The 24738-nt window shown below is 38.7% G+C and overlaps 1 protein-coding gene across 1 annotated transcript in view; it reads right to left on the minus strand.

Annotated features, from left to right (window-relative positions):
- Nucleotides 1-9241: 9241 nt before the first annotated feature.
- Nucleotides 9242-24738, minus strand: part of efna3b (ephrin-A3b) — a 70583-nt gene continuing 55086 nt past the window's right edge. Inside the window, exons 6-9 of the mRNA XM_088014002.1 lie at nt 24153-24445; nt 21895-21960; nt 20931-21008; nt 9242-13571 (exon numbers count right to left, since the gene is read on the minus strand). Coding sequence (XP_087870128.1) covers nt 13453-13571; nt 20931-21008; nt 21895-21960; nt 24153-24445 — 556 coding nt within the window. The 3' untranslated portion in view covers nt 9242-13452. The remainder of the gene's footprint in view (nt 13572-20930; nt 21009-21894; nt 21961-24152; nt 24446-24738) is intronic.

The following is a 24738-nucleotide window of genomic DNA, read 5'->3' on the forward strand; positions in this document are numbered from 1 at the left end:
CTAGAAAGGGGATTGAGAAAAACGGGGGATTTTCCATTTTAATAGTAAAATTCACAGAAAATCATTCCGAGATAAATACTTACCCAAATGTATCTTTGATTGTCGACCCCTAATCCTGAGGATTAAAACATCCTTTTGTTATTTAAAGGAATTGTTCAACATTTTTTGGAAAACAGCAGAGTTTAATCTTCAGCTGTGACATAAGTTTAGCAGAAATTCTGGGAAAGAGTCGGAACCTGGCTGAAGTTTAAGGATTAACTCCCAAAATTAATGTGTTCAACATGATCAACAATGTTACAATTGAAAAGTTTTCAAGAAAGAAAAAAAAAAACAATGGCACTGGTCTACATTTGAAGTGAGGTTATTTCTGAACTGGAATGACAGATTTGTTGCCCTCCCCTGTCCTCAGTGTCCTCATCAGGACACACAGTTACAATTTTACACTGTCTAATAATTTCTTTAGATCTAGTTGAAGTAGGCTTTTTTTTTTTTATCAAAAAGGGACTTAGCTGAGGAAGTTACTCAGACATAAAAAAGCAGTGACTGTTAAAAGCTGATAAAATGCTCTAACTTCTTAATGGAAAACAGTTTTATTGTCGTATTACTTACTTTGAGCCTAGTCGTCATCTATACATATACATTCTTCAATATGTATAAACTCACAAACACAGTTGGTTCACTTATTTTTTTCACGTCCATCTTCACTTGTTGCACCAGTTTTCAGCAGACGGTCTTTTTATTTGGTCGTTGAAAATTCTAAACCATTTTCACCTGCAATTTACAAGGATTAAGTGGGAGTAGTTTCCCCCTAAGTGCATGCAACGGTTTGCCTTTTGAAAAAGAAATAAACTGTATTTTTATTGTCAACTAAATTAGCAGCTTTAGCACTGGATATATACTGTGTATGTGGTCAAATTTGCACACAGACCATGTCCAGGGGATTGCACAGTGCAAACAGTGTTTAACTGAACTTAATCAGAAGAATCAAAAGATTTTACTAACAAATTGCCAAAGCCAAAATTAAAAGAAATATTTTTTTCAAAGTCATTCCAAGATCTCCAAGTTATATATTTTATGTGTATGTTAGCACCCATCCATCCATCCATCCATCCATCCATCCATCCATCCATCCATCCATCCATCCATCCATCCATCCATCCATCCATCCATCCATCCATCCATCCATCCATCCATCCATCCATCCATCCATCCATCCATCCATCCATCCATCCATCCATCAGATCCAGATGGAAAACCAAACACGCCTCTCCCCAGTAGAGGCTCATTCAGGGGGAATCCCAAGGCATTCCCAGGCCAGGAAGGATATTTAGTTACTCCAGCGAGTTAATTTAATGCAGGAGAGCAGAGGCTATTCTTTAAACCGTTCCATAATTGCGCAGCGCTTCATCTCAATTTATACCGCTGATTTCAGCTGGCCCAGGGGCAGCAGGACTTGGGTTAATTTCAGCCACTTGAATTCCCCTCCACAGTATCCCCACTTTAACACGGTGGAGGGGTTAGAGTGCCCTTATGACAACAGAGTTTCTCTCCCAGTTGTCCTTCAGAGTTGGACTGCGGGTCCTGACGGCATGCGGAGGGCAGATCCTGGAGGCTCCCTCAACATGAGACCACAAAGCAAGGCCAGAAGCTGAAGCTGGGAGCCATGTGAGCTGGTTTGAAGGCAATAGTAGAGGCCTGGAGCTCATAATTTATTTAAGCATTTCAGATTATTTAAAAGAGAAATAAGTTTAGCTTTGTTCAGATAAGTTTGATTTTAAATCTGTCTTTAATATAATGATTTAAAACACAAAGTCAAATAATCTCTAAGGTCTCTAATGGCTAAATTTTAGTAGTAAGCTGAACATTTTCCTTCACACTATACATTTTTTTTTTCCTGTCATTTACCAATTGCGCTAGTCATCAGCTTTATGAATTTAAAATCTGTAAACAAAGTGAGGTTTTGGTTTAGTACTTTGTTGACACCTATTCATTATCTGAACCAGTAGAATATGTTATTGTTGTTGGGACCAACAAACGAAAAGAGAGACTAGATTGGCACACCGGAAATCTTATCAAAGCGCAGATAATCTGGCGATAAGAGGATGCAAGGGGAGAACATGGCTTGTTAGCGGTCCAATTACAACACTGAAGATCAGATTAACCCATTAGGTCTAAATTAATTAAGTCAATCTGAAACTTGGTCCCAAAGTCCTATCCATTTAAAGACATTTTCCACACAGGCAAGTTCAAGTCAGGCCTTAAGTAATGGCGGAAGCATTTCAGGCACACAGGAACAAATGAAGAACATCTACACAGAAACGTGAACATGATATGTCTTTCACCTTGGCGTTTCTGTTTTCATGTGTGCTGTGAAGTCGCCAGTCAGTGTAATTGTTATTGTCCTTATCTGTTGGGTCTGCACAGATGCTGTCTGAAAAACAGTAGATTAGGGCTAAAGTTGGAGAGAGAGAAACAGAGAGACAGAGAGGGAGATGGAGAGAGAGAGCTCAGAGGGTATGTGATGATGAGCGGATGAGGGAAAGGCCAGGCAGTGACTAACAAAAGGGGGCGACTGACTGAAGCCTGGCAGCTGTTCAGAGGGAGGATGAGAGAAAAGATGGAGGATGTTAAAGTAGGGAGCTAGGGATGCAGATTTGGGTTAGGAAAATGCCCAAATAAAGAAAATTGCTAAATAAAGAGAAGAGATCAAATTATCTCTGTAGCTATAATGCTTCGTGCACAATTAACTAAATATGCCCAGTCCATACAAAATAACTAAAGTGCTTTTATTCTTCTACTTAACCTGACATTTACTTTGTTCCTTTACTTCACAGAACAGTATTTGGGTATATTTTCACTTGGTATAGCCAAGGTAAAAGACAAAAAAACAAACAAAAAAACCCTGAAATGAAAAAACATGAACAGCTAGATAGAGCACATTATCGGGTCCTGAGGGACACTCGAACAGTAAGAAAATCATCTGTTTGCAACGGTCAAAAAATATGTGAAAGTGAAGAAATTAAAAATAAAACTGATTTCACACACTTTCAGCATACAATGGTTTTCAGTGGCAGATGGGACTACAGTTATTTCCCAGGTTCACAGACAGTAGTCCACGAAAAGAAAACGTATAATGAGTGAGTTTTGTTGATTTTAGACTTCAGAGGAGAACAGACAGATTGGTTTTAGATCAAAGAAATGCAGCAGTAAATAACTACTCCTCACGCCTAAGGTTTAAATATGCTAAATGTAATCTCTGAACTCACAAAGTACAACTTCCACAGGCTCGTCACAATTAGACAGTAACTTTATGAAGACACTACCCGGTTTAATGTTTCTGATTTAACCTGTAACATTCAGGTTTTAGTGTCAGAAACAAGAATGTACAGCATGAAAAAAAATCCTGTATAAAAGTTTAGGTTTGTGGTGCAATGAGGACGAGAATGTTTCATTACACTTTGGACCTTTCAGTATCAGCACCGAATCAGTATACCTGAGTGTTGTTACTAAGCATATACATCCCATAATAACCCCAATGTATCTGTCTTCCAGTGGCTACGTCAAGCAGGATCGAACATCGTGTCTTCAAGCAAAAATCCTCTCAAACTCATTTTTTGATCATGACAGTGAGTTCACTGTACACCAATGGCTTCCACAGTCACATCTGAGATTCTCCTAAAACAGCAGAGAAATGTTTCCAGCACCTTATTGGACTCTTGCCATGAAGGATTAGGGGTTTCAAAGACAAGGTGTACCTTATAAAACCGATCATGGAGTTAATGTTGCTGTAAAACTTACTAACCTGAAGTTTTTATCTGTACAAAGAATTTTAACCCAAACTGTTTTTTTTCTTAAAGTTTACAGTCTTGGAGTGAAAGTTTTAAGTAAAAAAAAAACACTTATTCCTTTTTGATTGCTGTTCGAGACCTGTCTAAATTTTTTCTTTGCCAAAGTATTTTTTCATCATCCACTTCTCTCCTATCATTTTCTAGTTTAATTAAAAATTACACCAACTTCTGAAACTTTCCAGCTTTCTTAGTCTCTTTCCTTGAGAGTTTCGCCTACATGCTGTCGATCTCAAGAGTCACAAAGGAGGCTTCTCTGTCCACTGTAACTTCCCCTGAAGCTGGTAGGAGCCATTGATTTGAACTTTGAATAAACTTTTATTTCCACCCAGAGGCAGCAAGTGCAAGTGTTTGAGAAGTATCACTGAAATGATGGCCCATCAAAGTAAAACCTTTGGCTATTTCTGCCAGCCTGAACTTCCAGAGAGGTTGAAGATGTACAACCAAGTTGTTAAATGCTCAACAGCACTAAGGAATATTCGTTTACAAAGATGAGCCTTGACCATAACGTTGGTTTTAACCAGAAATGTTTTTTTTAAGCTACACCTGTCTGAATAATACAAATTAAAGCGGCCATAAATGGCAAAATAAACTTGTTCCAAATGGCAGATCAGGTTATTGATTTTAGTTTCTTTAAATAATTTGTAACCAAACCAGTGGTTATCAATGGTTATTCTTTTATCCACTCTGCAATTTTATCATGCTGTGTACAAACCATCTGAATGTGTCTGTTCACTTTGGAAACACTGGCTTCATTTCATTGTTGTTAGTCATAAATGTCTGCATGGCTGCATGACTTGTGTGTCTCTACGCTGCACTTTGAAGGACTGGTGACCTGCCTAATACGTACTACACTTCCTGCCCATTGACCACTGGAGATGGTTTCCAATATCCAAAACTCTGCCAGGATTAAACGGGTAAACAAAATGCATATATAGGTAAATAATACTGGTGGAGCCTGAGCAGGAGTGTCTGGTTTACTGTACTTATTTCTTGAGAAGGCAGAACAAATTTCACCTTGGTGCTTCCATCTGCAACACATGACTGATAATTACATCACGCTGGTGATGAAGTAGGCTGACGGTTTTTGGTTATAGGGGACGCAACATGACATTAGTGACTCAGTAGCACTCACCTTCTGGAAAGGTTTTTCAGAGATACTGCGTCACCCTGCACACGCACAAACGTATGCTCAGAGATCCACACACAAACGTGGGTTTATTATTTGGGTCTATGCATGTTGCATAGCCAGTAGTGATGTGTATCGACCGGGTGGCCCTTATGTCGAACAGACACCACAAGCGGTCGCCATACAGTGAAGCACGTTCTCACTTGAGTCAGGCAGCAGGTTTTTTAGGCAGAGGGAGCATAAGGCTGAGTAGGAGCTCTCTCCTGGCCTCGTGGTAGCACAAATCACACGGCTCGACATCTGACAGGCGGGTTTGTGGGAACACGGGGAGCGGGGTGTGTCGGCGTGTATGAGGTCTCAAGATGCAGAAGAGAAAATTATATGATTACAAACTGGATCTTGCAGGTTGTGTGATGACCTGTTTCAGACCATGACTTCACGTGGTTTTTGGAGTCTAGATGTTAATCATTTGGAGAAGACCGATATACTTTCCGTTTCCACGGTGTTGAAAACTGATTAGAAATGAAACAGAGCTATAACCTGAAAGGGAAGAAGTCCCCTACAGTTGAAAATTCATAATTTGTGCCAAGTATATAAAATGTAATCCAAGTTCCCGGAATGAAGTTTATTTTTGTTTTAGACCATCTGTATAGCATTAAACAGGCAGCACACAAGGTACTCTGTGCTTTAAAACTAAAACTGAACATCTTTTAGTAGTTAGATGCAATAAAAAGAGAGGTATATTGCTATTGGCTTGCATTACAATTACAATGTTGCCGTAGCACCTCCCCACAACAATTACCAAACCCAATTATATTCCCTACATGCTACCAGGGAATCACTCAGGTGTGATAAGCTGAGTTTCAACCTCAGCTCATCATTGTGATCAATGAACCCAGCCTGTATAATGTGCATTAACATGTGGCTTCACCTTGAATTCACTAATACATTTATTGCACAGTTTTCTGAACAGGAACAATAAGCTTATTTTTGACATAATATTTAACATCATACAATATCTTCCAAAACTACTTATATGTAACTTTTAAATACTTCTCATCCCCAGTTTTATTTAGGTTCTGTATATAGTAGTCCAACACAAAGTGTTGAATGTGACAAAACTTTATCAGTGATTATGCTATATTCACTTTCTCATGTTGGTTTCATTTCTGTGAATATCAGTTTTTCCTGATTGGTTTTGTTTTCAGTTTCCGACGGACCAGCTTTCAAATGTTTCCACATTTTCTTTTCTCTGCTGTCACATTAGTGTCTAAGTTTATATTTTGTGATGTCCAGTACTATCCCTTTTACCTAGCCTTTTTTTAAACATCATTAAGGTTCACTTTCAGACTCCTTTTAGTGCCTTTTCTCTCATTTAGCAAATGTTCATTACATTTCATACATTCTTACTTACACCACATATATTTTTTTTAGCACAACTAAAGTGACTTTGTTGTTTTTGCAAAGCATAAATGTACAAAACTTCCAGTTTTTTGACAATAACTGCTATGCTTGAGATTCCAAAACATCCTGTGAATGTACTTTCAACCCCTACAGGACAATCCTACAGTCGACGGCTTCACATTCACAAGTTTGTCCATGCATAACATTGGTCCCTCTGTACAAAGACGCTCAGAAGACGTAAATGCTGTTGCTTCTCCGCCTGACTCATTGTGATAAATGAATGCAGCAAGAAAGGCTGCTTTCAAGTCCGTGACTGAAAGACCTTGAGTTTACACAGTCATTTGCAGACCTTGGATGTGTATTCATTGCACTGTTTTTTTTCCGCTCACTCTGTGAGGGTGGAAGTGAACAGTCTGCACACAAACACTTCCACTTCTGAAGGAGCTGAAACAAAACCAAACGCTTTGCTCTTATCATCATGTGCAAAACCAAACTGTTATATCATCAGAGCTTAATAAATCTCTGTTTAATCTAACAGCTCCAGTTACACAACTGCCATTGTTGGTCTGATGCCTTTTTGTTTTCCAAATGAGGGTAAGCACTCAGAAAGGAACAGCTCTTAATAGCTGAAGCTATGACTGAATAGTGGCACCATGTGGTCATTCCTCAGTATTACACTGGGAATTAAAAGGATGCCTGACTAAAAAAAAAAACGCACAATGCGTGACTCAATCGTGTACACTGCGTGCATAATTATTAAGCAAGTGAATATTTTAATCATATCACTTTTAGGTATATTTTCTAAGTCCAAGCTGGATGAATGTTTAATAGATTTAGCAGGTTATGTACATCTGTGTAATTAGGGAGGGTGTGGTCTAAGAAGGTCAACACTCTGTATCAGAAAGTGCACAAAAAGTTCACCAAGAGACTGTCAGACTTCACGAATGGAAGGGTGAACCCTGTTGAAAGAAGGCTGGCTACATTGGTGACGGATTACCATTTGTAAATTTCCGAAATTTTTATTGGAAAGTTTTGAGTTGCTTGTTTATAATTCTCGCTTAAAAATAAGAAGCAAGATACACCTGTGGTTTCATCGCAATCTGATGTAATGGTTTTGAGAAATTTCAAGCAGCAAGTAAACGGCAACTTGGATGAGAAGCGAATGAACATCTGAGGAAGCACAGGTGCAGTGTGCTGGGAAAGCAGCATCGGTGCCAGATGTGGGAGCAGACCGTTCCACCTCATTAAAAATGAAAATTGAAAACAAACCTGAACTTTGACTCAAACGACTCTCCATCATGGACAGTCCACCCCCACCTTCTCCGCAATACCCTGCTGCTTCAGTGGAGCTCTTTCTCCACTAACGTCTCAGAGCTTCACATTCACAAGAAGTTCATCCTTAAATCATTTCTGATTTCAGAATCATGACTGAGAGCAGCTGGTAGAATCACATAAACTACTTGTTTTGACAGCAATCATTGTCAAACATTCGTTGAAAAAGCAATGTCAGTGGAGCTCAGCGTAGATCTAGGGTCCAAGTCATGCAGATATGTCACCAGTTTGAATAAAATCCTGAGAGACTTAAGGAACAAACTGCAGGAACATCGACACGTCAAGAGCTGAGAGAGAATTGAGTAATAAAGACGTGCTTGACACCTTTACCTCAGCTGAAATGTGCAGCTGCCAACACTAGCTTGGCCAAACGCCTTCTGAAGGAAGCTTTTAAGTTGATTTGAGAAGATTGAGTTATTTAGACGTAACTCCAAAAAGTATGTTTTGGAGTGGTCAAGGTGAGGCTTTAAATTTAAGTACATTGTATCAACTGTGAAGGACAGTGGTGATGGCATCATTATCGACTGTTGCACTGACAGCAACATTGGCGTATTGCAATGATCAATAATGAGCAAATGGCGAATAATAATGAATGAGAATGACCTTCGGGATCATAAACTTAACAATAAAACCCACAGCTATGGGTGTTCCAGCAAGATAAATATCTCAAACCAAACGCATCTAAACTGGTTTCAGATTGAAATAAGCTTGCTAACATTAAGCTTCTGGAAAGGCCTTCCCAAAGCCCTGAACTCAAACATATTGAAAAACTGTGAACTTTTAAAACCTGGCTCCACGATAGAAAACCATCTAAATGAAACACTCACTCTGCAAAGTAATAAAATATGCAGTCATGTGCAAATTATTGCATAGAGAGATTAAACTAAATGTTGGTGGAACTACATGCATATATTTAGCCATTTATCTGTGTTTGTAAACCAAAATAATAATAAATCTGTAAAAGTCTCAAATAATTATGACATTTGGATCAGTGGAGTGTGTTTATAATCTTCTGACAGGAGCATCAATTTATCTCCAAATGTAGTTTTTTTTTTTTTAATCTGCACTTTCTCAACACAGAACATTATGTTCTATCGGGGTCCTGTATGTGCTGTACTCATGTCTTCCTGTGGGCTCAGATACTTCACACCTGTTTGACAAAACCTGTTGCATACAATCCTTCCTACCATAACATTGTATCAGGAGCAGCTTTATCTCTTCATTATCCAGTTCAGACACTCCAGATGCTAACTGATGGTGTTTCCCATTGCTTATTCGCATGTTGGTCTGGCGATTAAAATGATTCTCTTCCCTATTTAGAGCGGGTAAAGGTATTACTGCTGTGGGACAGCCTTGATGCATCAACTTTGACATGGAAAAACCACACATCCGTACATGGAAACGATATTATCGACAGAAAACTGAATTGAATTTCTTGGAACACCTTCAACCAGATTCTGGGAAAATACTGACGCTGTGCTGGAAGGAGACGAGGGATTAAAAAGTGAGACGAATAAAGACACAAACACGGTTTGTTTAAAAGTAACATTTGTAAGCTTATTATTATTTTTGTTATCTTGATCACCGTTATAACCTCTGTTATGGTTTGTTCAGTTTACATTTTATTTTTCAAGTTCATTTAAAGTCATTCCAGTCAAAGGTAAACATGATTGTAAATGTTGTTTCCAACGCTATTAAATGCTTTTGTTTTTGCCAGACGGTTGGTCGCACATTCTCACTGACAGCGAAGGAACAAAAAAACACAGACGGGTGACTCACACAGTCTCTTACCTGTTCACTTATACGCACGCAAACTCACACGCACGCACATTTACGGTGATGAGCAGGAATCAGTTCTGCCTCTCACTCTTTCGCCCTCTTGCTCTCGTGTCTTGAGTTCTTAAGTGCAACTTCTAGAAGAGTGATTTGCTCTCGCAGGGCGCTCCTCAACCCTCCGACCGCAACATTTTAATACCTCACTCTTCCACTGGGAGCCATATGTACACATGGGCTGCGTCACATAAATGTGATCAAGTTTGTTATTCGTTTGTAGGCAAAATCTCTTGTCTGTTTATTAACTTATAGATTCTCCTGACGTGTTGTTTGCACACGTCGGCAAGACATTCCAGACTTTAGAGATTTTAAAACTTTCATAACAATAATGGACTCTTTAACTACAAGCACACAATTACGTCAGAAAAGAGGATAGATTAAAGAATTATATGAACAGAGTTCCAATTTTCTGATTTTTAGTCATTGCTGTGACTGTAAATGGCTGAGTAGTTTCTTTTTGCCATTTCCTGATTTACGAGAATCGACACACATCTTCCATACTTGTAACATGTTTTCCTGTCTTCACAAAGAGCGGATAAGAGAGACGGACCTCTGTATTTATAAACAAGGGACACAGAAAGTCATACATTACTCATTCAAAATCCTGAGACACTGTCTACTTTTAAAAGATATACAAATTCAAATGCTTAAACCAGATTTATTTTATAGAAACGGCTCAAGTAAAAAAAAAAGAAAAAAAAAGCGTCTATTTCTAACTTTGTAAAGCAAAGAAAAAAGTTAAAGGTTGGATTTTTTCAAGCAGAGATTATGCCACCGCAATTAAATATCTATTTTGGGGTTTTTATACATCTTTAAAAGAAATTTGGAGGTCTATCATAACTCATTTGACCAGACTTAAAACCATCAACAAGCTTTGTGGGATGTAGGCTATACTTAAATCATACCTTTTCTAAAATCATTGTCTTCATCGAAGGTAATACGAGAGACCAAGTTTGTTTTAAAGATTATGCCCAAGCAGTTTGTCTTGGTCCTCTATCCTTAGTTTATGAAGAGCAACTGCAAACAAAAATATTTCACAAAGTTTCTTATGATGGCTAAACTCATCACTATCTTCCGATCAGCTCCTTTTCATTCTGGTGCCCCTGTTTTGTACCCATGTCATTTTCTACAAACTATTTTATACCCCATGTACTTAAACTATTGTGTATGAGTTCATTTTCCCAGGTGCTTAAGTGTTTAAAGTAATTATATAGATAAAGAGTCAAATCTTGCATTCATACCCCACATGTATGTTGTGTAATGGCTTACTTTCATTGATTATGGTTGACTTGTGAGGAATAGACATAATATGACCCCTTATCAAAAACAACACAGGCGTGGTCTGTTGTTAGATGTAAAAAAATAAATAAAAATTAATAAGTTAAAGGAGATATTCCACAGCCCACATTTACATATGGCTCTTTCTATTTTAGTTTGCAAATTTTTTACCCCAGATCATCCGCTAAACATAACCAAAATAAACATTTGAAGATAGATATTTACATACACTGTTAAAAAAAAAAAAAAAAAAAAAAAAAGAAGACCACCATTTTTCCTCTGTCTCACAATAAATCAGTCTAAGTTGATTTCTTTTAGGTCATTTAGAACAGCCAAAGTTAAGTGCTGATGAAATTTAGGCAACACCTTAAATTACAAACTTCCTTGAGTAAAATCATGAAAAATATCTGATGAATCAAGATAACAGGAAGATGGCTGTGGACTTCCACAAGTCTGGTTAAACCTTGGGTACAATTCCCAGGTAACTAAAGGTGTTACCTGTTAAAACAATTGCATATAAGAAGTGGCCAAACTCGGTTCTAACTTCTAAGCTGATCTGTCAGGATCTGTTTACCAGAAGATTATTGTGAGAAATTTAAGTAGAAGAATGGCCAAAATGTTTGACCTAAGTCAAGATAATTCTTCCAAATGTGTTCTTAGTAGATAGAAGGAACTTTGCTCGTCCTAAGTGACCCAAAATAGGAACGTTTTTGTCTGGTTCAATGTGAGACGGGGAGGGAAAAAAATGGACACACGTATTTTTTACACAGTGTTAATATCTGGTCACAACTGTACCTCATTGATCAGCTACAGAAGAATGGAAAAGAAAACACAAATCACAAAAAAAAAACAAACGGGGAAAAAAAACAGAACTTCAAGTTAATAATGATTCTTACAGCACATTTCACTTCTGTATATTTCAAGACTTTGTAAATTTCATTCTATGTCTGTTGTGACATTTACACGAGTACCTGAATGCCTCATGTGCCGGTGGGTGAGCCGATGAATGACCTTGTGGGCCAGCCGTCAGCTCGCAGTCCATCATCATCATCATCATCATCATCATCATCATCATCATCGTTCTTTTAATCAACAGTATAATCATCACCTCCATCTGTTTTACCAGAAACTACAGTGAGCCACTCTCTACGGGAGATCATCAGGGATGGGGGACCGCAGTGAATTAAGGTGCTAGTAACTATTGAAATGCTATATTCTGATGAGACCGAACGATGTCAATGAATTGCTGTATCTCCCCCACCGTAGCACTTAGTTTGCCTCTATAACATGTTTTGTTTTTTTGTTGCTTGCCATACTTTTAACACAACCCACATGTGGACAGATTCTCATTTGTTAGTACCATTTAAAACACTTCTTTTTAACTGCCAAGCATATTTTCTCACTCAAACACAACCATCTGATGTAAAGGTTTACAGAGAACATGGTGGAATCTTGGACCAGCGGGGAACTTGTTTTTTTTTTTGACGCTTGTGGCCGTGTGAAGGAAATCTCCTTCCTCCCCGCTCCTCCTCTTCTCGTCTGAACAGTCTGCTGTGAGGAGGCGCAGTATTGCTGAGTGGCTGCTCCGTCGCCATCATGTGCTTTGTTAACCCCAGAGACGTCAGAGGAATATAACTGAGTATTTTAGCGAACAAGACGGAAATAATATCCAACTCTGAAAATTAAAAACATTAACAAACCCTTGCAGTTTCTGTAAATGGCACATTTAAATTCTTCTTTTTTTTCCTTTTCTCCCCCACAAAAAAAATTACAATATAGTAAAAGATTTATCTTTTAAATGCTCTGTATTTTCTCCTTTTCCCTTCGATAGATTGATCAGACATAAATGCAGGATGACACAGTTTAGATGGCTGATGAAACACTTGCATCTGAGCCCAGCGGTGTTCTTTTCTGGGTATGTGTGTATAAACTATTAGCTACTCTGTCTAGTTTCCTAACCAGACCCAGCGCAGATCATTTGTCGGGTTCTATATATTTTCCTCTGCAGATTAGGACAAGCTCCCAGCATTAGGGACGAGAAAAGGAAAGGCAATATCAGTTCAGTTCGGCTGAAGTCTGCTCCTTTCATCTTGGTGCAAGAAACTATGGCAACTAGCCCTAAGAAAGTGTTATAGCCAATCAGGTCCATGAAAAAAAAAAATCTTCAAATCATTTATAATTGGGTGGCTGGAGTTCTTCCTTTTAAGTGGAGGTTTTAGCTCCTCCTCTCTGGTTGTATAAATGCTTTGAGGGGTGAGCGTGATTCAACAAGCTCACCCTGCGGCCTGCTCAGACGCACAGGCAAGCAGATGCACACAGAAACAAAAACACAGTCAACGGCACCTGCACCTGCAAGAACAGGCTGTGTTTAGCACAACTTAACAGTTCGGTCTGTGTCACCGAGTCCCTCGAGGTCTTTCGGTGCTCCCATAAAAAATAAAAAAAGAAAACAGCTGTCCAAACTTACTCGTTTTGCATGTAGACGATTGAAAAACGTATAGCTTAAAAAAAAAACCCTGCTGCTCTTCCCTCCTGCTTTCTTTATGCCCTCGCTTTTCCCTCCGAGCCAGCTCCCCCACACGCTGACGTCTTCCCCAAAAGGCATGGCGACGCTGACGGCAACACCTGCTGCTAGGAGATGAAGAGGGCGGCAAGGAAGAGCATCGTCACGGTCAGGAGAAGTCGATCCCTGGACGGACTGCTTCCGCTGACACTCTTCTCCAGTTTGGGAACAAATGGGTTGTATTCGTCTGTGAAATAGGAAAAGAAGAAACAATATCTTGAAACAACCTTACCCCGCCGCCGGTTGGTGAGGTTTTGAAGGAATTCGAAGGAAAGATTTTGAATCGTTTTTTCATTTCTCACTTTTGCAGTTTTGGTTGCATGATTGTGAAGCCATTTGCAAGGGGACATTTTGTGTTAAAACTTGTATTAGTACTTACCTTCTTTGGTGAGATTTCATACAAGCTTTCCCAGCTGGTTTATAATACTTTGATATTATCCACTTATAGTCTACTGCAAGGAAATGTGGTTCTTTGTATTGTGTTTGATCAGGAATCGGTTGATCTTGTGCCAGAAGGGTTTAGCATAAGAGCTTAAGAAAAACACAATTACATAAACCATTTAATTACTCGGTTTGCACCTATTTACTTATCATTTTGGTGTCAGCAAATGATAAGTAAATAGGTGCAAAATGACTTGTTTATTGTTATCAGATGGACGTAAATTGGTTACATGTGGGTACAAAATGGCAGCAAGAATTGCAGATCTGAAAACAAAAATATATTCATTTGGCAAAAAAAAACTTCTCTGCCAAATAGAAATATGTTAATAGATAGACCATATATGTAATAGCAGCTGTTATCAGAGCTTTATTGTCTTAATACAGTGACACATTTCTATAATAATCTTAGACAGAGACACAATAAGTGCTGCGAACCTCTTCCAGCTCCAGGCATCTACACCTGGTGATAATCTAAAAATAGTTTGTAGTCTTTTGTTCGTGACTAGACATCAACCGTTGATGTGTAATCAATGAACAGAAAGGAAAGAAAAAAAAAAAAACAGATGCAGACATCTCGCTGCATGCCAGCACCTCTGAGACATGTGCAGCCAAACACACCCTCTATAGTCACTTGATTAATGGGCACGGAGGCGAGACAGAAGCCCAATTTTTCGTCTGCACAAAAGTCAGCTGAGGCTGATTAGTGGTTCTGTTTGCGGTCCAAAGATAAGGAAATAAAGCGGTGACGCTCTTGGTGTTCTCCACCCGCCACTGGTATTTAGTTCCAGAATATTTCCAGCTGCCCTGTGGGTCAAACAGCACAGCAATGACCGGCTGACACCTGGTTTCAGAGCCGGCCTACTCTGGTGTGCTCGGCGGGGCCGTCTAATGAGGTCTGTGAGGCAGTGGCCCTCGGGTTAAACGCTTTGTCCAAGCATGCGGCCGAGGGAGTCGGGACACTCTTGTTACCTCGCTGTGTTTCTCTGCAGCTGACTGAGGAATGTGACTTTAAATACACAAGCAGACTGGAGAGAATCTTGCATAACTGGTCTAAAATCTGGCTCTATGCCTCATTACGCTGACACACACGCCCCTATTGTCTGTCACAGGCAACAAATTAGTACTGGCAGACGGTGTTGTGAGCTGTCTATGCATCACTGTATGACCTTGTGGCATGGTGAAAAAAAATATCTGCTGTTGATGTAAGCAGCATTGAGCCTGAATGTGTGCTGCTTGGGTCTTCTTTGTGTGAATACTTTTCATCGGAGCTGGTAAAAAAAAATCATATGCAGAGTCCTTTAAGGTTCCATTTTGGGGCCCAACTTATTCAATACCTACATGGTGCCCCTATCTCAGATTAGAACAAGTAACAAGATTAGTTCCCATAGCTTTGCAAATGATACATAGCTTTACATTACAATGTCATTAGCTGACAATGAACCCATTCAAGGACTGAGCAGATGCATAGAACAAATCAGTGCATGGCTGTGCCGTAATCTTCTTCAGCCGAATAGAAACAAAGCTAAATCTTTATTGACCTAAAGAGGAACAATAAACATTCAGTGCACAGCTTCACTTTTACAGCTGGAAGCTACTGATCAGGCCTGAAATCTGGTAATTTGGTAAAACTAAACCAGTATGAAATGCAGCCTCCATGACAAAATTCTACTGTTACTTCAGTGAAAACAACAAGAGGAGAAAAGTAGCCCCAGAAAACCATCATGGTTTCTGCAAAATACATCTATTTTTTTTATTGTTTGCATTCACAGTTGAGACCGGAAGAGTGAAGTCACGTTAACACAGGTGTTAAATTCAAAATGACATTTTAATTCCTCTGTGAAATGCCAGTAATATCAACATTTATAAAAAAACAAAATAAAGAAAAAGTTGTTTCTCTGCTGTGTTTATTTTAAGGGCTTGCTCTGGTGTTGCGGTTGTATGTTTAATTAATTATTCACCAAAGATGTACAGAGTGTCAAGTTGATCAATTACCATGCAGCTACGAGACAGATGCTTCCCCTCAAGTAGGAGCTAAAAATGACCTTATAAAGAGCAGTCTGTAAACCGGCATCGTTCACAGTTATTGAGTTACAGATATAAATACAAACACAGCCGAAAGGCACTTCAGAGCGTCTTTCATGTGATAATATAATATCCACACTTTTAGAGCAACACCCTGCAGATCAATATAAAGACAACACAATATATTTTTAAATATAAATTTGGTCCTAACATGAGAGAAAATTTATGACAAATATATGGCAGAGTTATAGGGCCATTGTAGATAAAAAAAAAGAAAAGAAACGAATGACATGGCCACAGAGAAGTCAATTATCACCAAAAAAAAAAAAAAAAAAAAACTCAAACATTTCTATATTAATTTTAAATCACATGTGCATCTCATAGCTTTACTGTTTCCATCTTGGAGAACATCTTACATAGTTTTTTTTTTTTTTAAATTTATGACATTTTTAATGATTTCAGTAAAAATCTGAGGTTTTTATTTGCAGCTTTTTATGACTTTAAAATTTGAAAAAATATATATATTTTTTTCATAACATGTCAAATAAATGTTTTCTCTTCCCTCGGCGAAGGCCTCGGCACTCAATAAACACAGATTAAAACTATACTTTATACATTTATTTTTAAAAAAAAGGGATGTGCAAGAGTGAACAGTCCAGTGCATTGCTCATGAGTGTTATTTAGGATACTTGGTAGAAAGATGGATTCGAGTTTACAAAGAGTCTCAAAGAAAGGCACAATAGGCTAAATTAAACTCATTCTGTCGACACCTTTAAAGACTAAACCCTTTTAATATTATATTTCCACGTGATTTTAAGCTCAATTCCAAGAAACGGCAAATTGAGTTCTGAATAATTAATGTCCAAATAAGAGAGCAGATTTTCAACGAGTTGCAACACAAAGGGAAAGTGGTAAACATTCTGAGCAGCTTGTTGAAACTTGAATTACAGGCTAAACGGAACAGAGATTTCAGATGTGTTTATATTTATTCCAATAAACTATTTAAACCTGATAAATAAATAAAAATAAATAAAATAAGTAACAGTCTTAAACAGAACGAGGGAAAACATTATCTTCCGCTTGATTATCTACTGTGTGAGAAACATTTGCAACAGAAAACCTTATCAAATCTAGAATAATGTTTAAGAAAAATGCCAAAGAGGTCTTATATTTGGTATTGAGATATAACCAAAGAAATTGGAGCATAAGGTGACGGCACGTAAAACTGAAGTCAGTTTTTCATGACTTCACTCATGAAAGTCATGACTTCAGTACTTCACTTTGGAGTATGGAGTAAAAAGGAACTTATTTAGTTTGAAAAATCATTGAAAAATGCAGTTAGAAATGATTTTTTTTCTGCCTTCGTTTGTTATTTTGTATTATTTTACACCCGAGTACAGTTTTTGGGTACTCCACCCACCTATGCCATCGATTCAGAGCCTGCTTTTGGATGTTTTGTTGAATCGGTAGAGGCAAACAGATGTGTAGCAGGCAACAGAAGGTTTCTATTCTCTTGAGCTTTTAGCATCTGTAACGGAACGTGATGGATTTAGAAAGGTTGTCAGCCTCGAGGACATTTCACAGTTAAGGTAAAAAGATGAGGCACAGCTTTCTGGTCACCATGTCGCTGTGGCTCAGATGTTGCTGTTTGAGTGGTTTAATAGAAAATAATGGGGTTGTATTTTTCTGATGAGGTTGAGATGTGCAACTGCCCTTTAAAGCTAAAGTCTGCATTGCCTTGAGGAAACAAAGGAAGAGAGATGTTTGTATTAATGATGCTAGCAGCACAATTAGTGTTAAATGCTAAAATAAGATGGCAAAGACAGAATGATTTAATGTTACTGTGGTATTGCAGCAGCAGCTGCTCTCTATCACGCACAGTGGGATGTCTCCTCTGCTTCTAATGCAATAATTTCTGGTCACCAAAAATATTTTTGGCACTCCAGTGCAAGTAATATGTCATAGTTCCTATGAACTGCAGTAGTTCACAACTTAGCAATTAAAAATGACACAGAAATCAGAAATTCTCCACATACCTCTGATCGATGCATCTCTAGAGTTAAAAACTTTTGATAAGTACAGCTGTAAAAAAAAAAAACCCATTAATAACGGGTAAATGTTTAACAACCTCGAAACACGCAAATTACTCAGAGAAACTGTAATTGCCAGAGTAAATGGGAATTAAAGAAAAGAGCTCAGATTTCGCCTTTAACGGTCGGACTGGATCGTCGGTTGCAGTAACCCTCCGCCAACACAAAGTGTAAATGAACCTCCTCCCACGGAAAGCCATCAGTACTCACATGGCTGCACAGGGAGCTGCAATCTGTGTTGTAAATGAGATCTAAATGAAATCTAATACTACAGGCCATATTCAGGGGAGGGGGGACACTCGGTTGAGCTGTGGACATTGATTGAGCGCCCAGGAAATAAACCCTGAGCAGTGAATGAGGGAAAGAGACTGGAGGGGGGAGTAACAACATTCAGGGAAGTTCGCTTAGGGCTGCCTGAGTACCAGTTGTGATGTGATGAATCTAAACATCAGTCGGGGATGGAGAACGGGAAAACAACTACATTTCTGTTTACAGTTCACTTAGAAATGCCCACCTGGTTTTATAACTTGGGCTTGTGCCTCTGAAGCTATTTATTTAATGAGGGACATAAAACTTCAGGTGAGACTGACCCATATAAAAGCCTCGTTGAACTGAACTCAGCTACTGTGTCAGCAGTTCAAGTTTACAACAGTTTCCAGCAATTCAGGGAAAAACACCTTAGAAGGAAATTAAAGTGCACATTCTAAGTTTTACATGCACTCATCGTTGAAATGGATATCATAAATCCACGTGTCCAGGTTTCAACCGTCGATGTGATAAACTTGAGGAATTTCATTATTCTGTACCAAAAGGTCAGAAGCGAAGAAGAAAGAAAAAGAAAAGAAAATGAAAGAGTTAAGAAAATGCAGCTGAATTGTATCTGATATTGCCATCATTGTATTTACTATTGCAATTATTTGTCACAGGTTAAATTTGGGTCGGATGATTGAAAATTTGGCATAACTTAGTAGTGTTGGCCACAATTGCATTATTGTGTTTTAAGGTCTAATTTTGATGTTTTCAAGCCAAAGAACACTGTTAAGCATGGTGGTGATATTATTATGATTTGGGACTTTTCCACTAGCATTAGTACTGATGCATTCCATAAAACACATTAAATAATAAAGAAGAAAGACTATCTATGACTTCAACCTCCCCCATAAACAGCTGGATGATCAGAGTCACATCGTTTATTTTCTCGTTTCTCTTTAACTATTTGAAAGCCGTCAAAATAAGAAGGGTGGAAGTACATATTTTATCCTGTATTTATATATCTGACCCCATTTGGATTTAAGAAAAATTACAATAAATTAAAATGTGAATGTCAAATTGTTGACTTGTCACAATTATTAAAAAAAAAGTTTGTGTTGCAAATATACCAATCCTTTAAAATAGCTGCCAAATGAATCAAGAAATACATTTATTTTTGCTGAGAGAATAAATTTTCTTACAACATATTACTTGGTGAAAAAAGAAAAAAACAACTTTTATAAATGTAACGGCATCTATTTAAATATATATATATATATATATATATATATATATATATATATATATATATATGTATTAAAAGGGAAAAACTCAATTTCACACATCAGAAAGTGAATAAACCGATTTAAGGTGACTTTCCTCCTCACTGCACCACTACATGTGCTCCAGAGGGGAAAAATGTAAGATGGGAATTAGAGGGCAAATAAGAAGGAAAAAAAAAAGAGGGAGGGAAAACATGATTGAAGAGTGATGTGAGGACAAACGGAGACGGGGAGGAATTTGAACAAACTGGCATGACCTGGAGCTGTTTGCCGCAGCTAGTCGGGAGTTTCCTCCTGACGGCTATTAGAACAAACTGATTTATTACACAAATGCAAATGTGCACACAGACACACACACACAGCAACAGAGCAACATGTTTTATAAGCTGCATTACTTCGGTACTCTCTGGTTGGGTAACATCTGGGCTTGGTGTACCCACTGGTTTCAGTTGAGGTGATGTTGTCATAATAAAAACGGTAAACCTTATTATCCATGATGCCAGAGTTTCTCACACACTTATAGAAACTGTTCAACATTTGACTAATTAATGATTAATTCATTATTGATTATGTTTTTGGTTGCTTAACTGACATTCACGCAGCTCATTTATTCACAGTTCTTATTCATAGTTGTTTTGTCGTCGGCTTATTTTTTGAGTGTCAACAAATTGACATCGTAGGAATACAATGACAAAAGCAGTCCTTGAATCTTTGATTTACTCCCAAGAAACAGTCCATGTGGAAACACGATTACCGTAAATTATAGGCTTGCTATAATCGTCGTCAATTAAAACTGACTAAAAACCAAGCTGCGTTAAACGGGAAAGTGCTTTAGGATTCCAAAGATGAACACATAAGATCTGAATCAGCTTTCTTTTTTTTTTTTCCTAATGATTTCTTTCAACACTATTCTCAAGGTGTGATAATCACAAAACTGTGTGTACTTTGCAAATAGTCTGGAAATCTGCAGAAGAGGTGTAAAATGAATATTCATGCAGCTGCTTAGCAAGATCAGTTCCCTGACAAGCCAGCTGGTGCTGTGAAGTTAAATGGGATGAATGTCATTTTGGAAAATGGCACATTTCACCCTCTCTAAATGTGTGCGGCCACTCAGATGTTTCATGCCAGTGACCTATTTAATAGTAATCCAGGCAACCCTGGAGGCTCGTGTGCAAAAGCATTATCCATTTTCTGTAATAGTACTTATATTTTCGATATTTATATACGTACTAATAGTACACGCCATAAGCTTTTCTCTAGTTCAATTGCATTTATTCATTTATCATGCTTTGAACGCCGTATGCTTTCCATCTTCCTTTACATAACAATGCTACAGACTACAAATGTTACTCAAATTTAATTTACATCCACACTTTTCATCAAATTGCATTGATGCCAATGAGTATAGATCTGTATGTTACACTCTAACCTAATTTCATTAGTATGCTCTTAAACACTTACCAATATCATCGATTTTTAGGCCTGGTCTCAGCGTGTAGTCCGGTTCTGTGGGCTCTGGCTCATCATCCACATCAGAGGCTTGCAGGGACAGAGAGAGGGAGGGAGAGAGAAAACAGAAGACATTGTGTGAAACTAAATCACAGCTGACCAGAGAGCTGGGGTTTAAACTACTGTTCCAGCCTAAAGGATTTTAATTACATCCATTCTGACATCTTGAGGGGGAACATGCAAGAGAGTGGCAAGACAAGGGTGCAGAGGTTAAAAAAGCCCAGAGCAGACCAGACTGACAAGCTGTAACATCAGCAGAGCTCTCAACAAAGAGATGGGGAAAGAGAGAAAGAGGGCTGTGAGGGACGGCAGATCAAAACTGAAGAGGGCCAGTGTGCGAGAAGAAAGGGATGGAGTTGCAGAGTTGAAGGAGGGAGGAGAGGTTAATACTACAGGGCTGTGGAAGTTAAAAGGACCGGACAGGCTAGGGATCAAAGACTGTGTGTACACGAGCACGAGTGTGTGTGAGCGCATGTGTGAGCGGGCGGAGAAACTGAAAGGTGGCAGCGGAGAAAGAGAGGGAGAGCGAGAGAGAGAGAGAGGGGGGGAGCATAACGGTATGTATACATAGCCACCCACTGACCGAACAGAGCAATTAATGGATTCTGACAGGGAGCGGCGGAGAAGGGGTGAAAGAGCAGGAAAGAGAGGGGAAGAGGACAGGAAGGAGGCGGAGGTGATGGGGTCTTTAAAGCAGAAACTGCTCTCTGTGGAGGAGGAAGAGGGGGATAAAGGGAAGAAGGGGGGACAATGAGGAGCAAAGAGAGGGGACTTGTGTGAACCTGCAGTGTTTTTCTTTTTTTAGATTGAAAAAGGTGTAAATGGCGGCCCACAGGTAAAAATCTGCAGCAAAGTCAGAGCGTTTCAACAGAGTTCAAACCGCATACAAACAAAGACACAACACGGGGGGGCGTACCTGTGGAGCAGCAGACGTACACGCGTAGTCTGAGACAGCTGCGTCCGTGGTGGTGAGTGGGTGTGGCTGCGCAACGTAAAGCAAACAGCGGATCAAAATGGTGAACACACAAGAGGCAGGTTGGTTTCCTCTTGTCAGCTGCAGATGTTATGTGCAGTAAAACGTACCCTTACTAGGGTTTTAATACGATGTGCTAGTCTTTTGTTTAAATTTCACTATAATTTAATACCAAGGGACCAAACCACATATTTCACTGCTGCTCTATTTAATAATTGCACTAATGAATTTCATGTATACAGCACTTTAAATTTATAGAAATCTTAATGCGCTACAATCAGTGAAACAGTTACGAGAATATAGATTAAATATTGAAAATTAAAACAAGATGCATTGCTTAAAAGGAGTAAATGAAAAACTGAGGCTTTAAAATCTTCTTTTTTTTTTTTTTTTTCACCCAACGTGCAAAAAGAGCCTGAAGTGACTCAGTTAGTAAAAGGGTAAAAGGCTAAATCTGGATGGCACTTCAGGTTTCAGTGTGCCGTACGCTAAAGTTAGTCCGGTCAACTCCAGTGAATTAAAGCTAATTTACCTCCTCAGTAGGTCATCGAGTTCTACTGAAACCTTCAGCAGCAGATAAAAAAAAACAAAAAACTTTTAGTTGCTTCTTTAAACAAGTTTTATGTAGTTTTTATGCATTTGAGATTACCAGGGTGTTGGTTCTTGCTGCAGAGAAAAGGAACGTTATGGGACCCAGGCACATTTTGTTCTGATACAGAATTTAGAGGATTTCCTAGATTTTGATTGGCTGGGATGAGGACGAAGGAGCGGTTGCCCAGGAAACCATTGACGCAAGAACCACTTCCGTCTAAGAAATATGTTTGTACTCAATAAAACCATCAAAATAACTTTGTTGGTCTACAATAAGGAATGAGATATAGATACGTAATTAAAAAGAGAATAGGAAAAGTAAATTATTTTACAGTTTCTTCATGTGAAAATTCGAGCATGAATGACAATAATTGTAAATTAAATCTATTCGGCTCATTTGGTTTCTGTTTAATGCCAGGCTGACAGGTGTCAGTGCTTACAGGGACACTTACAGACCCATTAATAACATCCAGGCACCTGCACTTTACCAGCACTGCCTGCTGTTACAGTTATCTATAAAACATGTTCTAAAAGTCTCTTTTAGAATTTAAAAAATAGGTCAAATACTCTCTTAAAGCTTAGACATTTTTATTTGGATAATTTAACCAAATAACTCATTCAAAAATGCAAAAAAAAAAAAAAAAAAGTACTTTCATCGGATCATTTTAAGTCCGTTATGAGTTTTTGGAAACAACACCCAGTGGAAAACTAAACAAAGACCAAGGCATCCTTCCGTTTGCGACAACGCTGAGCAGCTTTCTCACTGCTGCGCGGCGGAGCAGAACGTTCTGGAGACATCTTCCATTAAGCATCGTGGGCTGAACGGGCACCGCGCTGATTATAGGAGTTTGTTTATGACATTTGTTGTCGAACTGTTTGCTGACGAGACCCAAAAGTTCATTACTCACGCGGTGTCATTTCGGCACAAGGTGCAGCCAGTTAATTTGATGAGCAGTCAACAAAATGAATGAGGCTGCTTGACTGCAAGGTGATGTGATTAGATGTGAAGCAGTAATTTGTTATCCTGAAACGATACTGTGTTCTGCTTGGCTCGGAGGTCTTATCTGGGAGCTACGTGTGATCTGACAACCATTCTCCAGCCGAACGCTGGAAAACCGGAGGGATTTGTTAATTGCGGTGCTCAGTCACAAAGCTAACCACAATGAGCAATGAAAAATACGCCTATCTTTATTTTACCTGTTTCAATCTATCAGGTTCTTTTTCTTACGATGCCAAGATGCCATTTTGGATTTTGGAGCTGGTTTTGGTGAGAAACATCACGTTTCTAAGCCAGATTATGATTTTGAGAGCATTTAAGTGAGATAGTAATGCAACAATATAATTCAGATAATTCTAGTCAATTCTAGTAAACAGTAATCATCTGGTCATGTATTGAAATTCAGATATATATATATATTTTTTTTCCAATCAGGGAACACAGAACAGAACCTTAAAACCAAGTGTTTGTCAACTGCTTCCTCTCAATTTACAGTTTCCTCTTCAAATCTTCAGCGATTCATACATTTTTTTTTTCACTCCTTTAACACCCCAAGGACATCAGTTATACTGACATACTTCTCGGTGCAGGTTGCTAGTTCAACTCCACTCACAGATGTAGTAGTACTCCTGGCCGACGTGGAACTCGTAGCCCAGCGAGAAGGCGCTGTAGCGCTGGAACTTCTCCGAGAACTTGATGGGTGCGTGGGGGGCGTGGGGCCGGTTGCACTCCCACCTCTTGAAGCCAAGCTGAGGGTCGCAGTTCCTGTAGCCACGGTAGCTGACCATGTAGAGGACGTACTGCTCTCCGGTGCCCACCATGCGCTGGGTGTCGTTGTAATGAGGGCAGTAGATGTCCAGGTAGTCGTTGACGTTCACCTGCATCGTGTAACCCTCTCTGCGGAGACTGTGCAAACAGGAAAAACACAATGCTGTGTATGGAATTCTACATTAAGTATCTGCATTGGCATTAAGCTATGTCAATTTACATAAAATTACTATATTATGTAAAAAATTGCCTAATTACAATTTGCATAAAATTATGATGTCAATTTACATAAATTATAACCTTTTTTCAAATTATTTTGGATAAACTAATCAGTCAGGATGTTCGACGAGTCCGTTCCATTCTTTTAAATTACAAACTAATAGGTACTAATGCAATCAAACAACATGATAAATTAGACCAGTCACAATCTT

The sequence above is a fragment of the Poecilia mexicana genome, unplaced genomic scaffold, assembly GCF_051168715.1.
Source record: "Poecilia mexicana isolate PSO_F unplaced genomic scaffold, ASM5116871v1 scaffold_16, whole genome shotgun sequence".
Classification (NCBI taxonomy): domain Eukaryota; kingdom Metazoa; phylum Chordata; class Actinopteri; order Cyprinodontiformes; family Poeciliidae; genus Poecilia; species Poecilia mexicana.